This window comes from Dendropsophus ebraccatus, chromosome 6, assembly GCF_027789765.1.
Source record: "Dendropsophus ebraccatus isolate aDenEbr1 chromosome 6, aDenEbr1.pat, whole genome shotgun sequence".
NCBI classification, from domain to species: domain Eukaryota; kingdom Metazoa; phylum Chordata; class Amphibia; order Anura; family Hylidae; genus Dendropsophus; species Dendropsophus ebraccatus.
Window position 1 is genome coordinate 100,102,995 of NC_091459.1, and position 14,836 is coordinate 100,117,830.

Genomic DNA, 14,836 nt, shown 5'->3' on the forward strand with positions numbered 1-14,836 from the left:
AAAATATACATTACCTCTCCGTCTGTGGGATCCCGGACGGAGCGTATACACATAGTATACGCTGCGGAGGGGATCCCTAGCGGCGCCGCAAACAACTGACATGTCAGTTTTCTGCGTCCGCTATTCAGTGAATAGCGAGCACAGAAAACCATGTCAGTGCACACTGTGGAGCGAGCGGAACAGGCTGCACGCTCCATAGCGTGCAGTGGGAAGTTCTGAGGCGGGCGCGCACGGATGCGCCCGCATCAGAACCCTGAGGCCAAAAAGATCATCCAGCAGGTTCTGCAGTACCGGCCGGAATGATCTTTTCAGAGACCTGCCGTTCAGTGACCTGGAACGGCCAGTCTAATACATAGTCTGCACATAGCCTATCACTGCATATTATCAAAGACACATCTGAGTAAAAACTCTCCTACCAATATGCACAATATGCAAAAAAAAATTACAATTAGTTAAAAAAAAAAAAATCATAAAGCCAAACAACTGCATAGAACTGCAATGAGATATATAGGCAAGGTAAGCATGATATACTGATAAATCGTATAAAACTATCTTACTCACACATCTCTATGGAGATTCTTTGTATAACCTGTGTAGGGAATAAGCAATAGGTTAAATATAAAAACAAAATGGCGTTTGATTCTTGGGTAGTGGCCCTATGTATTTCTAAACAACTGTAGAACCTTCCTATCCACACTAGCCCTCCCTGTCCCTAGTCTCTCCCTTACCCAAAACACCAGGCCAATGCAGCTGTATAGCCAGCAAAAAAAGTTGTTTGATATTGAATATTGTAGATAATCCAAATACAAGAGAAAAATCCCAACGCAGACTATAACAGATGTCATATTACTGGAGTGTGTGGATACATGTGTGACACCAACACCTGATGGAGGCGGCATCATTACATCTACTATGGTGTTGTAGCTACATCCCCTAATGAGCCTTTGTTATATATTTGTCAGGGATTTTTGGATTATCTACTATATTTGATATCCAACGTTTTCTTTTTTTGCTGGCTATACCGCTTCATGGCATTGTTTTGGGAGAGACCAGTGACAGGGAGGGCCAGTGTTATATATATATATATATATATATATATATATATATGGCCACTACTCGAGTTTTAAGCTCTATTTTGTTTGATATTTAACCTATTGCTTATTCCCTACCTAGGCTATATAATGACTCTCTATAGAGTGTTATCCTGTTTATCAGTGATTCATACTTACCTTGCCTATATATCCCTTACTGCAGTCCTATACAGCTGTTGGTGCTGTTAGTTTTATGACTTTTTTGACTCATTGCCATTTTTAGTACATATTAATAAAAGAGTGTATATAACTAGATGTGTGGTTGATCATTTGCAGTGATACGATGCTCCAGTGATGAGGGAAGAACTGACGTGACGGACGTACCAGGACGTCCAGGTGCTGCAAACGTGACAGACAGGCCATGGACCAGTCTGCTTCCCCAGCAGAACTTGTGTTACCATGACAACAGGATGAAGCCGCTCACACCTCCTCCATCCTGTGTCTTCCTCAGGGTCCGCCCCTCTGCTTCTATGCAGCAGTCACCTTCCTCCCAGTCATCACACTCCTCCTCTTCTTTCTTCTGCATTGCTCCCTCTCCTTCAAGCCCTCTCTTCTCCTACATCCCCCTTTCTCAGTCAGCGCCCTGCCTTCTCCTTACTTCCTCCTCCTCCTCCTCCTACCACTAGCAGAATGGATATAAATCATAACCACCACCCACTCCCTAAATAAGAATACTGAAACAAAGGAGCCCTGCAGCGTCCCAGGACTGAAGCCTTCTCAGCTCTTCCTTGGCTTTCAGCACACTGGAGAGGATGGGAATCCCAGTCCGCAGTAGAAGTAGTTGCAGGCTGTTAACCCCTGCATTACTGAATTTAAAAAGTTATACCTCCAGTGTTGGTGCAGTGCATAAGTTACTATGGGCCAGATGATGCACTGTGTGACTACATTCCACTGCAGGTACTCTACACAGCATACACAGTGCACAGATTCTCTGCTGCTCTATTATTTATGCCATGTTTTCACTGGTGTAAAGGAGTGCACACAAGCCGCATCACCACCATCTGCCACGGAGACTCCGCAAATATGCATCTTTAACCCTTGTACACTCAGGCTGGGTTCACATGTAGTATTTGGTCAGTATATGGTCCTCATTTTGGTCAGAACCAAAACCAGAAATTGAGCTGGTCCAGAGCAAACTGTGCTGGAAAGATTTTCACTTTTTGTAGGACCCAGTATTGCTTTGGGGAAAGTACTGATTCAATTATAGACCTTATGCTGGGGCAAATACTATATGTCAGCCCATCCATATAGTGCACCATGGAAAGAACTTCTACAGGTGTAAGTGTCCGTTCACACTACGGAATCGGTGCCGAAATTCCATGTTCAACCCCCGCACGTGGACTCAGCGCCAAAATCCTGCCTGCTATCTGTTTGAATGGAAGAGCTCCCACGCCTCCGTTCTCCGTTAATAGTCTGTTGTGTGCAGTAACACATATACACTATATTGTGGGGTGAATACAATGAACTGAAGCTATATAGACACTAGGTATGATGTGTGCAGTGACCACCCCTCTCTCCATGCAGTGCACTGTGTAACATAATGCCCTGGCACTACTTTATAATGGTCACTAGGTATGATGTGTGCAGTGACCACCCCTCTCTCCATGCAGTGCACTGTGTAACATAATGCCCTGGCACTACTTTATAATGGTCACTAGGTATGTGTGCAGTGACCACCCCTCTCTCCATGCAGTGCACTGTGTAACATAATGCCCTGGCACTACTTTATAATGGTCACTAGGTATGTGTGCAGTGACCACCCCTCTCTCCATGCAGTGCACTGTGTAACATAATGCCCTGGCACTACTTTATAATGGTCACTAGGTATGATGTGTGCAGTGACCACCCCTCTCTCCATTCAGTGCACTGTGTAACATAATGCCCTGGCACTACTTTATAATGGTCACTAGGTATGATGTGTGCAGTGACCACCCCTCTCTCCATTCAGTGCACTGTGTAACATAATGCCCTGGAACTACTTTATAATGGTCACTAGGTATGTGTGCAGTGACCACCCCTCTCTCCATTCAGTGCACTGTGTAACATAATGCCCTGGCACTACTTTATAATGGTCACTAGGTATGATGTGTGCAGTGACCACCCCTCTCTCCATTCAGTGCACTGTGTAACATAATGCCCTGGAACTACTTTATAATGGTCACTAGGTATGTGTGCAGTGACCACCCCTCTCTCCATGCAGTGCACTGTGTAACATAATGCCCTGGAACTACTTTATAATGGTCACTAGGTATGTGTGCAGTGACCACCCCTCTCTCCATGCAGTGCACTGTGTAACATAATGCCCTGGCACTACTTTATAATGGTCACTAGGTATGATGTGTGCAGTGGCCACCCCTCTCTTCATGCAGTGCACTGTGTAACATAATGCCCTGGCACTACTTTATAATGGTCACTAGGTATGTGTGCAGTGACCACCCCTCTCTCCACGCAGTGCACTCTAATGAATAAAATTACTATTTTATAATGTGAGCTAGGCATCTGTGCAGCCACTCATTCATTTCCTTACAGTGAACTGTATAATGAATATAATGCACTGGGACTCATTTACAGTGTGCACTAGGTGTATCTGCAGTGATTCTTGAATTTCCATACAGTGCAATGTGTGATGTATATAAAGAACTGGGTCTATTATATAATGGGCACTGGGTACAGAACATGGGCAGTATCTCCTGATACAGTGCACTGTGATTAACTATTATATAATGACCACTGGGTATATGTACAGTCACACCTGATTCACCATACAGTGTATTGCCTGATGGTTTTAAATGACTGGAGTTACTTTATAGTGGGCTCTAAGTACCTGTGCAGAGACTCTTAACTTTCCATACAGTGCATAGTGTGCGGGACCTACATGGGAGCTACTATGTAAGGGGTACTACAGATCTGTGCAGTGACTAGTTATTCTCCATACAGTGCACTGTGTTGTGTTTAAAAGACACTGGAGCTACTGTATAATAAGGGGCACTATGATTCTGTGCAGTGACTTCTAAGTTTCTATAAAGTGCGCTGTGTATATAATACACCAGAGCTATTTTTTTTAACAGGCGATAGGTATCTCTGCAGTGACTATAATGATTTTCCATACAGTGCACTGTGTACGTTTATAATACACTAGAGCTACTTTATAATGGTCAGTAGGTATCTGTGCAGTGACTAGTTACTTTCCGTACAGTGCACTGTGTATGTTTATATTACATTGGAGTTACTTTAAAAGAGCAGTAGGTATCTGTGCAGTGACTAGTTATTCCCCATACAGCGCACTGTAGTATGGATATGATATACTGGAGCTACTTTATAACGGTCACTGGGTATCTGTGCAGTACCTAGTTATTCCCCATACAGCGCACTGTAGTATGGATATGATATACTGGAGCTACTTTATAACGGTCACTGGGTATCTGTGCGGTGCCTAGTTATTCCCCATACAGCGCACTGTAGTATGGATATGATATAGTGGAGCTACTTTATAACGGTCACTGGGTATCTGTGCGGTGCCTAGTTATTCCCCATACAGGGCACTGTAGTATGGATATGATATACTGGAGCTACTTTATAACGGTCACTGGGTATCTGTGCGGTGCCTAGTTATTCCCCATACAGCGCACTGTAGTATGGATATGATATACTGGAGCTACTTTATAACGGTCACTGAGTATCTGTGCGGTGCCTAGTTATTCCCCATACAGCGCACTGTAGTATGGATATGATATAATGGAGCTACTTTATAACGGTCATTGGGTATCTGTGCAGTGCCTAGTTATTCCCCATACAGTGCACTGTAGTATGGATATGATATAATGGAGCTACTTTATAACGGTCACTGGGTATCTGTGCAGTGCCTAGTTATTCCCCATACAGCGCACTGTAGTATGGATATGATATAATGGAGCTACTTTATAACGGTCACTGGGTATCTGTGCAGTGCCTAGTTATTCCCCATACAGCGCACTGTGTTGTGGAGCTACTTTATAACGGGCAGGGATGTGAGACACACAGCTCCCTGTGCAGCAGACGCTCTTCCTTTACGTGGAGGTGTGCCAGTGTCCTTCCGCCGCTGCTGGCGGAGGGATCTGTAGCGGCATTACAGGGGGAGGGGGGCTACACCCGGGCGCTGCCCTATTTCCTCGGCTTCTCCCGGCTGTCGGAGCTCAGATTATCTCCGGCCGTGACGGAGCCGCTTCTTCCCCGATACCGGCTACCCTCATCCCTACCCCGGGCTCCCCGCTCTCACTAGCACCGGTACCTCTGGTCGCCCCTGTCGGTGTCCCCCCACTGAAGATGTCCGGCTGGCAGGATTACGTGGATATGTTGATGGCCGATGGCAGCTGCCAGGAGGCCGCCATTGTCGGGTACGTGGACGCCAAATACGTCTGGGCAACAACCCCCGGAGGCTTCTTCCAGACACTCACGGTAAGACGATGTGATGTACGGCTGAGGTGATGGATGTGTGTACCGTGCACCTGCCGCGGGGGGCGGGGAGCCGCATCCTCCTCACCTTCATCCTCCGGTACGGCCGGCGGCTCCATGATGCGGCTCTTATGAATAATACACACTGGTGCGGCATTGCAGCTATCTAGTCTATTGCCGGAGCCCACAGGGCCTGGCGCAGATTTTTGCTCACTAAGGCTGTTTTGCGTAGACCTAAGTCACTGTCACCAGGAGATTTACGTATTTGACGTAATCAGCTTTCGTGAATCCCGCCCCCGCCGCTGCTGACACCATGTTCTTCTGCAAGATGGCGTGCTCCCATTGATTTTTATCCTGCACAAGCGGCCTGCACGGTGATGCGGAGCGGGCAGCACGGAGGCCTCACGGCGCCCGGCACCCCCGGGGCTTCTCCTAGGGTCCTGCTCATCTTGGAGGATCCGGAGCTGTAGCTTCCCCTCCTGCATATTCCTTCTAGATGGATGAGATCCTTGGCTGGCAGTGAGGCTGTGTGACCTCATAGGGGGCTGCTGGTGTAAGGGGCTGTGTGATGTCATAGGGGGGTATGGAGAGCTGCTGGTGTAAGGGGCTGTGTGATGTCATAGGGGGCTGCTGGTGTAAGGGGCTGTGTGATGTCATAGGGGGCTGCTGGTGTAAGGGGCTGTGTGATGTCATAGGGGGCTGCTGGTGTAAGGGGCTGTGTGATGTCATAGGGGGGTATGGAGAGCTGCTGATGTAGGGGGCTGTGTGATGTCATAGGGGGGTATGGAGAGCTGCTGATGTAGGGGGCTGTGTGATGTCATAGGGGGGTATGGAGAGCTGCTGGTGTAAGGGGCTGTGTGATGTCATAGGGGGGTATGGAGAGCTGCTGGTGTAAGGGGCTGTGTGATGTCATAGGGGGGTATGGAGAGCTGCTGATGTAAGGGGCTGTGTGATGTCATAGGGGGGGTATGGAGAGCTGCTTGTGTAAGGGGCTGTGTGATGTCATAGGGGGGGTATGGAGAGCTGCTTGTGTAAGGGGCTGTGTGATGTCATAGGGGGGTATGGAGAGCTGCTGATGTAGGGGGCTGTGTGATGTCATAGGGGGGTATGGAGAGCTGCTGGTGTAAGGGGCTGTGATCTCATAGGGGGGTATGGAGAGCTGCTGGTGTAAGGGGCTGTGTGACCTCATAGGGGGGTATGGAGAGCTGCTGATGTAAGGGGCTGTGTAATGTCATAGGGGGGTATGGAGAGCTGCTGATGTAGGGGGCTGTGTGATGTCATAGGGGGGTATGGAGAGCTGCTGATGTAGGGGGCTGTGTGATGTCATAGGGGGGTATGGAGAGCTGCTGGTGTAGGGGGCTGTGTGACCTCATAGGGGGGTATGGAGAGCTGCTGATGTAAGGGGCTGTGTGATGTCATAGGGGGGTATGGAGAGCTGCTGATGTAGGGGGCTGTGTGATGTCATAGGGGGGTATGGAGAGCTGCTGATGTAGGAGGCTGTGTGATGTCATAGGGGGTATGGAGAGCTGCTGGTGTAAGGGGCTGTGTGATGTCATAGGGGGGTATGGAGAGCTGCTGGTGTAAGGGGCTGTGTGATGTCATAGGGGGGTATGGAGAGCTGCTGATGTAAGGGGCTGTGTGATGTCATAGGGGGGGTATGGAGAGCTGCTGATGTAAGGGGCTGTTCACACTGGAGGGGATCTGTTCAGTGGGATAGGTGCCCCTTCTCATTATTAATGCAGAGGAGTCCATTATGGAGATTAGTCCTTTGTATGATCTATCTGACAATTCTACCATCACCTCTATTACTCTCTTCTCTATGATGAGGACTAATACCCATCTTCTTGCATGGATTTGCAACCAACTTTCCCAACCTCTTGCATGGTAATTGTGGCCAGTGTTAAGAGCAGGGTATACAGGGGCAGCCGCCTCCTGCTGCCCGCTGGGGTGTATAATAATGGTGTATAATAATTCTTATTCCTTCTTCATGTCCAATATAGCTGTGTATCTAGACAGTCTGGGGTATAAAGAAGCTGGGTGACAACCCCTATGAGGTGATATGGTGACCGTATCATACCCCGAAATGGGTGGATGAGGGAAGAGAGAACTCTGAATAGGCATTTATATGACCTGCCGGTACTTGTCAGTTGTACAATACAATCTGCAATATCGGCTGTATCTAAGGGTACTATTACACCAACAGATCTGCCAAAGATTTGAAGCCAAACCCCGGAGTGGATTTGAAAAGAGGAGAAATCTCAGGCTTTCCTTTATGACCTGTTCTCTGTTTATAGTCTGTTCCTGGGTTTGGCTTCAAATCTTTGGCAGATAATCTGTCAGATCTGTTGGTGGAATAGTACCCTTAGGGTGGTATTACACGAAGCGATTATCGTTCGAATAATCGTTCAATCGGTCGTATTTGAACGATTATCTTTAAGTGTAATAGTAGACAACGATTAAACGACGAACGATTGGTCGTTGGTCGTTTAATAGGTTTTGAATCTATTTTTATCGTTTGTCTTTTACACATCGTTCGCACATCGTTCGTTTGAATAAGATGTCGTTAGCCGTTCCCTGTTCATTCGCAAATTGAAAGGGGAGTGTTCTTGAATTTTGTTGCTCCAATATAACCGATAATCTTTCCGTGTAGTAAAACGAACGATTATTAGGCAACCGCTATTGCGATCGTTGGAGATCGTTTATCGTTAATCGTTAATTGAAAAAAATCGCTTCGTGTAATACCACCCTAAGTGTGAGATTCCTTGGGGGAACAACAAAAACAAGTACTTCTAGCATCAAACTCTGCCCATCATAGTCTGGGGATGTCTGCCCCCTAATCTGGTCACATGTTAGATGGATGATGTAATCGGGCTGATCAGTCGTCATAGTGATGTCATTACATCATGGCCTTACAGTGAATAAATAGTGAGATAAAGGAATACTTCTGTAGTACTGGCTTCACCAGCACAGTCTGCCACCTTTCAGATGCCCTTGAAATACTAACCCAGTGATTTATCACCCACTAAACATCCGGCAAGGAAGGGGACACTCTAAAGCCACACATTGTAAGAGAGCTGAATCTACCAAGTCATTGGTGGGAAGGGAGATTTGTTGACGTCCATTGCACTTAGGCCCTATTCGACCAACAGATCTGAGGACAGATTATCTGCCAAAGATTTGAAGCCAAAACCAGGAACAGACTATAAACAGGGAACAGGTCATAAAGGAAAGACTAGATTTCTCCTCTTTTCAAATCCACTCCTGGGTTTGGCTTCAAATCTTTGGCAGATAATCTGTCGTCAGATCTGTTGGTTGAATAGGGCCCTAATTCCACTGGTCGTCAGAGGAGCAAACGAGCGCTCTCAGCGCTCGTTTGCTCCTCGTTCCCCGCTCGCTGCCGCCGCTATTCAGCGCGGCTGCAGCGAGCAGGTGAGTGTGGGAGGGGCGGCGGGGGGCTGCCCAGGGGATTGCTAGATCGTCCGGGCAGCCCATAGGATATAGCAGCATCTGCTGCCGATGCTCCTATTCAACGGAGCGACGGCAGCAGATCGCTGCTATATCAGTCGCTTGTTTTTTAACATGTTAAAAAAACAAGCGACTGCAACGATCAGCCGACATGAACGATGTCGGCTGATCGTTGCACTCTATTCCACGGGACGATTATCGTCCGTAGCAGCCGATATCGGCCGAATACGAACGATAATCGTTCCATGGAATAGGGCCTTTAGTCAGCTTGTGTATACAGGGTGTCTAATAGACGTCTGCTTATTAATAGGCCATGGAGGCCTCTGCAGGACTTTGCATTCACAGGAGCAGCTGATCCATGGACAGATCATGACTTGAAATGATTCCCCCAGTGCCATCCCTCCCTGTGACTCTCTGAATGCTTATTACAGTCACTGGTACCTAAACTGTCCCAGTGTTTTGGCCTCCCCCCTCATCTGTACCAGTCAATATAACACTCCTTACTGAACGCCTCTTGTTTTTAGGTATGTTGGATGATGGGAATAATTTCTCTTGTAGACATCAGTGGCTTGGGTGGCAATATTCTTCTGCATTTCACTATATTGCTTTCTCATCAGGGCATACAGGCTCATTGTTATATGGGTGGGCATCGTGGAGTTGGGACCATCAATAATGTGGCTGATAACTTTCTTCTTGGTGTGGCATCACTAACTTTAAGCTTCACTCTTTAGGCAATCCATACAGTAAAATGTGCATGCAGCCCTGAAGATGCCCATGGCAGTGCTGCTAATGGTGCCATGAAAGTTTAGGAGCAGAAATATAAAGACTGCTGATGTCCCTTTTCATTGTAGAATTGGTAAGGTTCCAGCTTCTGACCTTCCTCCAGGGCCGCCATCTTAGGCCCCATTCACACGTCCGTGTCAGTTTTTACTGTGAGGAAATCCTGATCAGGAGGCCTCAAATGTAATCAGGAAAGTATCAGGATTTCCTGATAGTAATCCGTTTTTAACATCAGGAAACTATCAGGAAAAACCTTCAGGATTTCCTGATGAGAAAAAAAAAAAAGTTCTTAATATGGTCTAGTATGCCAACATACATCACATGTACCCACACAGCCCCTAGTGTACCTGGATGGCCACAGGCTGCAGAACTACAACTCCCATCATGGCCTGCCAGCAGAGGCATAATGAGCGTTGTACTTCTGCAATCCGGATGGCCACAGGTTGCAGAAGTACAACTCCCATCATGGTCTGTCAGCAAGGAATGATTGGAGTTGTACTTCTGCAACCTGGATGGCCAATAGGGCCTTGAGTCTTATGGTACTTTTACAGGGAGCGATAATTCGCACGATTAACGATTTTGAATGAACGATCAGCATTTAGACGGAACGATACATCGAACGGAAAAATCGTTATGCGATCGTTTAAGCCTATCTCGCACATAGGTGAAATCGTTGAAAGACTGTTTACACTGAACGATCTGCGAATTTTTTGCGAACGATCAATGATAATTTGAGAACATGTTGAAAGATCAAAATGAACGATTTCTCGCTTGTTTAATTGTTCGCTGCGTTTACACGTACGATTATCGTTCGAATTCGATCGTTATCGTGCAAATTCGAACGACAAATCGTTCCATGTAAAAGGGCCATTAGGGTGTCTTTACACAGAGATTTGTGACGGATTTTTAAAGCAAAAGCCAGGAATGGGTTTGAAAATAGAAGAAATCTCAGTCTTTCCTTTATGTTCCTGTTCTCTATTTATAATCTATTCCTGGCTTTGACTTCAAAAATCTGTCCGATAAATCTCGGTAAAGGCACCCTTATTCTTAGACCTGTAGTAGGTGATGGAGGTGATGCCTCCACCCCTGTGTATAGACTATGGGGAGGATGTGCCTTTCTGTATAGCTGAGCTATCATACTAAACTCTTTATACAGAACAGATGCTTGGGTCGCCGCTTATTCTTCCTTTGAATGGTAACCACTTTCAATTTAAATAGGAGAATTCATTCTGGCTTTCCATGTGCGTCACAATGAGTCAGTGCAGCGCTCCTCCCTCCCCGATGAGACCCACGCATGCAGACACATTTGCTGGGGCTGCTGATCAGTCAGCAGGCCTGGGATGACTCTGCAGTTATTCGGGAGGCCTACGCTCTGTGTATCACCGTGCTGGATCTCCACTGTCTGCATTATCTAACAGGACCACAATAGAAGTGTGCACTTATCAGCCTTTCCATTCTACTCCTCCTTCGAGTTCATTAACCTTCACATTATTGTGTGCAAGACATGGGCTCTTACGGTTTATAGCTGGGCATTTTCTGAGGTATGTGCTCAATATAATGGCATCCATTGACCTAGGCCAGGCCTTCATGCTGAGCCCACCTACCAGTGAGGGAGGGAAGGTGTTAACACTCAGCAGCGCACGTGCCACTATACAACGTTTGCTAAGGTCATGGTGGATTTGAGTATGAGCAGATGTCCCTCCTGTCGTCTCTGTAAAATAGGCCTATATTTGGCAATTTTATTCCCTCTGTTTTATAGGTACCGTACAATTCCCAACTACTGACCACCTCCACAAAATACTGCTGAAAGCTGAGACTGCTTCTCATTCCAGGGTTATCAGTGTCAGGATAAGGGAATCCAGGAGCTGTACAAAGATCATAAAACCCTTATGCTATCTAAAATAGCGGGGGTGGAGGGGACATCATTCACCAACAAGAACAGACTACAATCCAAAATGCTGACACTTTACTGTAGTAGGCCTTATACCAGGGGTTGGGAACCTTTTCCATGTCGAGGGCCGCACTCAATGTTATACCCTGCGTGGCAGTTAGTAGCGTGGGTTTGCAGCACCCAGGCCAAGGCAAAGTATTGTTCCCCTAGTGCCCCTGCTATTGTAGTTAACCCTCTGTGATGCCCCTTGTACCTGATTTGAATCCTTAGTGATGCCCAGTAGCCAGAGTTAACCCCCAGTGATGCCCCTGGTAGCCTAGTTAAGCCCCTCAGTCATGTCCGTGGTGGCCTAGTTAACCCAAAGTGCCTGCCCCAAATAAAAAAAAAAAATAAACATCCCACTTACCTTTCCTCTGCTCCCACGCTGTTCAGGTCCTCTTCTCCCTCCTCTCTTCTCTGTCTTCTGCTGCAGGGTGCTCGCGATGAAATGACGTCATCGCGCGTGGCCTGCAGAAGTCAGAAGACGTGCGCCGCTCTGCTGGGGAAGGAGCCGGCACTCACAGCATCCTCCTGGCAGCTGTCACAGACACAGGAGGATGCGGTGAGGATGTGCCGCACGTCACGGGAGCCGCGTGCCGCATCCGGAGGTGTCGGGCCGGATGCGGCCCGCAGGCTGGAGGTTCCCCACCCCTGCCTTATACGTTTCTGAGTGATATTGGATCTCTAGATAGATGTGCATGTGCAATAATTCCCTTCTGAGCAGTAAATTCAATGGTAAGGTTTTGAGGGGACAGTAGCAGTTTCAAGTATTAGGCGGAATTCTACCAGTTTTACTCCGTGTGAGCGGAGCCTTAATATGAATGAACGCAAACCTGTGGATGCTACGTGCAGATTATATGCCGATAGGCTGCCCGGCTAATACTATAATACTGTTCTTAGGTTGTGCTCAGCTACTTGCTTTATGTCTGCGTCGGTTGCAGCAAATTCTGTGTTTTTTTTTTTTTGTTTTTTTTTTTTGTGCATGGTGCACAGATGGGAGGACACTGCATGCCTGTGGACCTTAAGCCTCACTACTGATGCGTCAGTGCCAAAACTGCTTCCATATGAATCGCCCATCAGTTTTTCTACAGTAGTTCTCTACCACAGAAGCAAAACTGTATTGCGGGACATTTGTGAAGATGGCCTGACAAACAGCTGTGCCAGCCGTAGCAACCAATGATATGCCTGCCTCCGATTCTGGAGGTTTGAAAATGAAAGCAGTGATGTGATTGGTTGCTAAGGGCAGGTGACTTTTTGTCTTAGAATTGTATTTTTGCATATGACCCAATGTAAAACTTGACCTTAATCTGTCCATATGGCCAGCAGCTGTCTCTAGCATCCCCTCCCTACAAACAATCCATTCAGCATGGGCTGAGTCTTTGTTAGTCAAAGGAAGATGAGAAGCTGCCAGATACTTTTGGGCAGATTATCCTTAGTAGAAATGACTGGTGAAACGGTGGTGTCAACAAGCCCATAGCTAGATATGGCTGGTCATCAGGATTTCAGGCATACCTTTTATTGCCATAGTCCTCTCCAGGGGGTGTTTCCTAAGTTGGCAAGAGCCCAGGTAAGTACAGGCCATGTCCTCTTATTCACTGCTTCTGTACTTGTACCTGCCTACCTAATTTAAAGGGGTAGTGTGGCGGTAAAGAATTATTCACAGAATAACACACATTACAAAGTTATACAACTTTGTAATGTATGTTATATCTGTGAATGGCCCCCTTCCCCGTGTCCCACCACCCCCACCAGTGTACCCGGAAGTGTGGTGCGCTATACTCACCTGTCACGTGCCGACACCAGTCTCCGATCTTCAGCAAATGACGTCGTCTTTGGGCGGCCGGCGAACAGCTCCGACTGTCCCGAATGCCAGCTGCCCTCTGCAGCGTCATCCGATGCTCAGCTGCGATTGGCTGAGCATAACTGTGCTCAGCCAATCGCGGCTGAGCACAGTTGTGACACGGCGGAGGGGGGACGGGGGCGGCAGCGACTTGGCCGTCCGTCCGAAGATGACGTTTGGCACAAGATGGCGGACGGCCCTCGACACGGATCAGGTAATGTATAATGCACCAACACTTCCGGGTACACGGGTGGGGGTGTTGGGATACGGGGAACGGGGCGATTCACAGACATACATTACAAAGTTGTATAACTTTGTAATGTGTGTTGTTCTGTGAATAATTTCTGAGCGCCGCACTACCCCTTTAAAAGGAGTTATCCAGTGCTACTAAAACATGGCCACTTTTCACCCTCTCGTCTCCAGTTAAGGTAGGGTTTGCAATTAAGCGCTATTCACTTCAATGGAACTGAGTTTGAAACCCCAACCAATCTGGAGACAAGAGGGGTAAAAGTGGCCATGTTTTTGTAGCTCTGGATAACTCCTTTAATTGACAGCCATTGAATAAAGAGGTTACCTGGGCTCTTGCCTTGCTGGGGAACACCACCTTGGCATTTGAGCCTCATTTACATATCAACAAAAAGTATATAATATGGCGCTGGAAAGGACTATGGGGACAATAGTTAGGCTTAGAACCTTGATGACTGGCCGTATCTAGCTATGCGTTTATTTACACTTCTGTTTTCTTGCTGACAAGTAAGTCCCCTTCAAAGCCACAGCCTAGTTTGATACTTCACCCATAGGGGACACAGCCAGTTTTGGCGTTTATGACACGGCCAAATTTTTCAAATATGACGTGTCACTTTAAGCATCAATAACTTTGGAATGTAATTCCAAGATTGTTTTTTTTTCGTGACATATTCTACTTTATGTTAGTGGTAAAATTGGGTTTGTAACTTTAGAATTTTTTTGTGAAAAAATGCTTTTACTTAGGTTGATAGAGGCAGTTAATGTTTAGTAGCAATTTTCAAATTTTTCATGAAAATTTCAAGCTGAGAAATTCTTTAGGCACCAGTTCAGTTTTGGAGTATATTTTGGAGGCCTGTATACTAGAAACCCGCATAATTTACCCCATTTTGAAATCTTCACCCTTTCAAGTATTCAAATCTACAGTCACACAGTTTTTTTAACCCTTTGGGCATTTCACAGGAATAGCTGCAAAGTAAGAGTGAAAAGTTAAAATTTGCATTTTCTTTGCAGAGATTCCAATGCAATCCTATGTATTTTTTACCACACCAATTA

The 14,836-nt window shown here is 46.7% G+C and overlaps 1 protein-coding gene across 1 annotated transcript in view; it reads left to right on the top strand.

Annotated features, from left to right (window-relative positions):
* The first annotated feature begins 5,181 nt into the window (after nt 1–5,181).
* Nucleotides 5,182–14,836, top strand: part of PFN2 (profilin 2) — a 51,603-nt gene continuing 41,948 nt past the window's right edge. Inside the window, exon 1 of the mRNA XM_069975424.1 lies at nt 5,182–5,525. Coding sequence (XP_069831525.1) covers nt 5,394–5,525 — 132 coding nt within the window. The 5' untranslated portion in view covers nt 5,182–5,393. The remainder of the gene's footprint in view (nt 5,526–14,836) is intronic.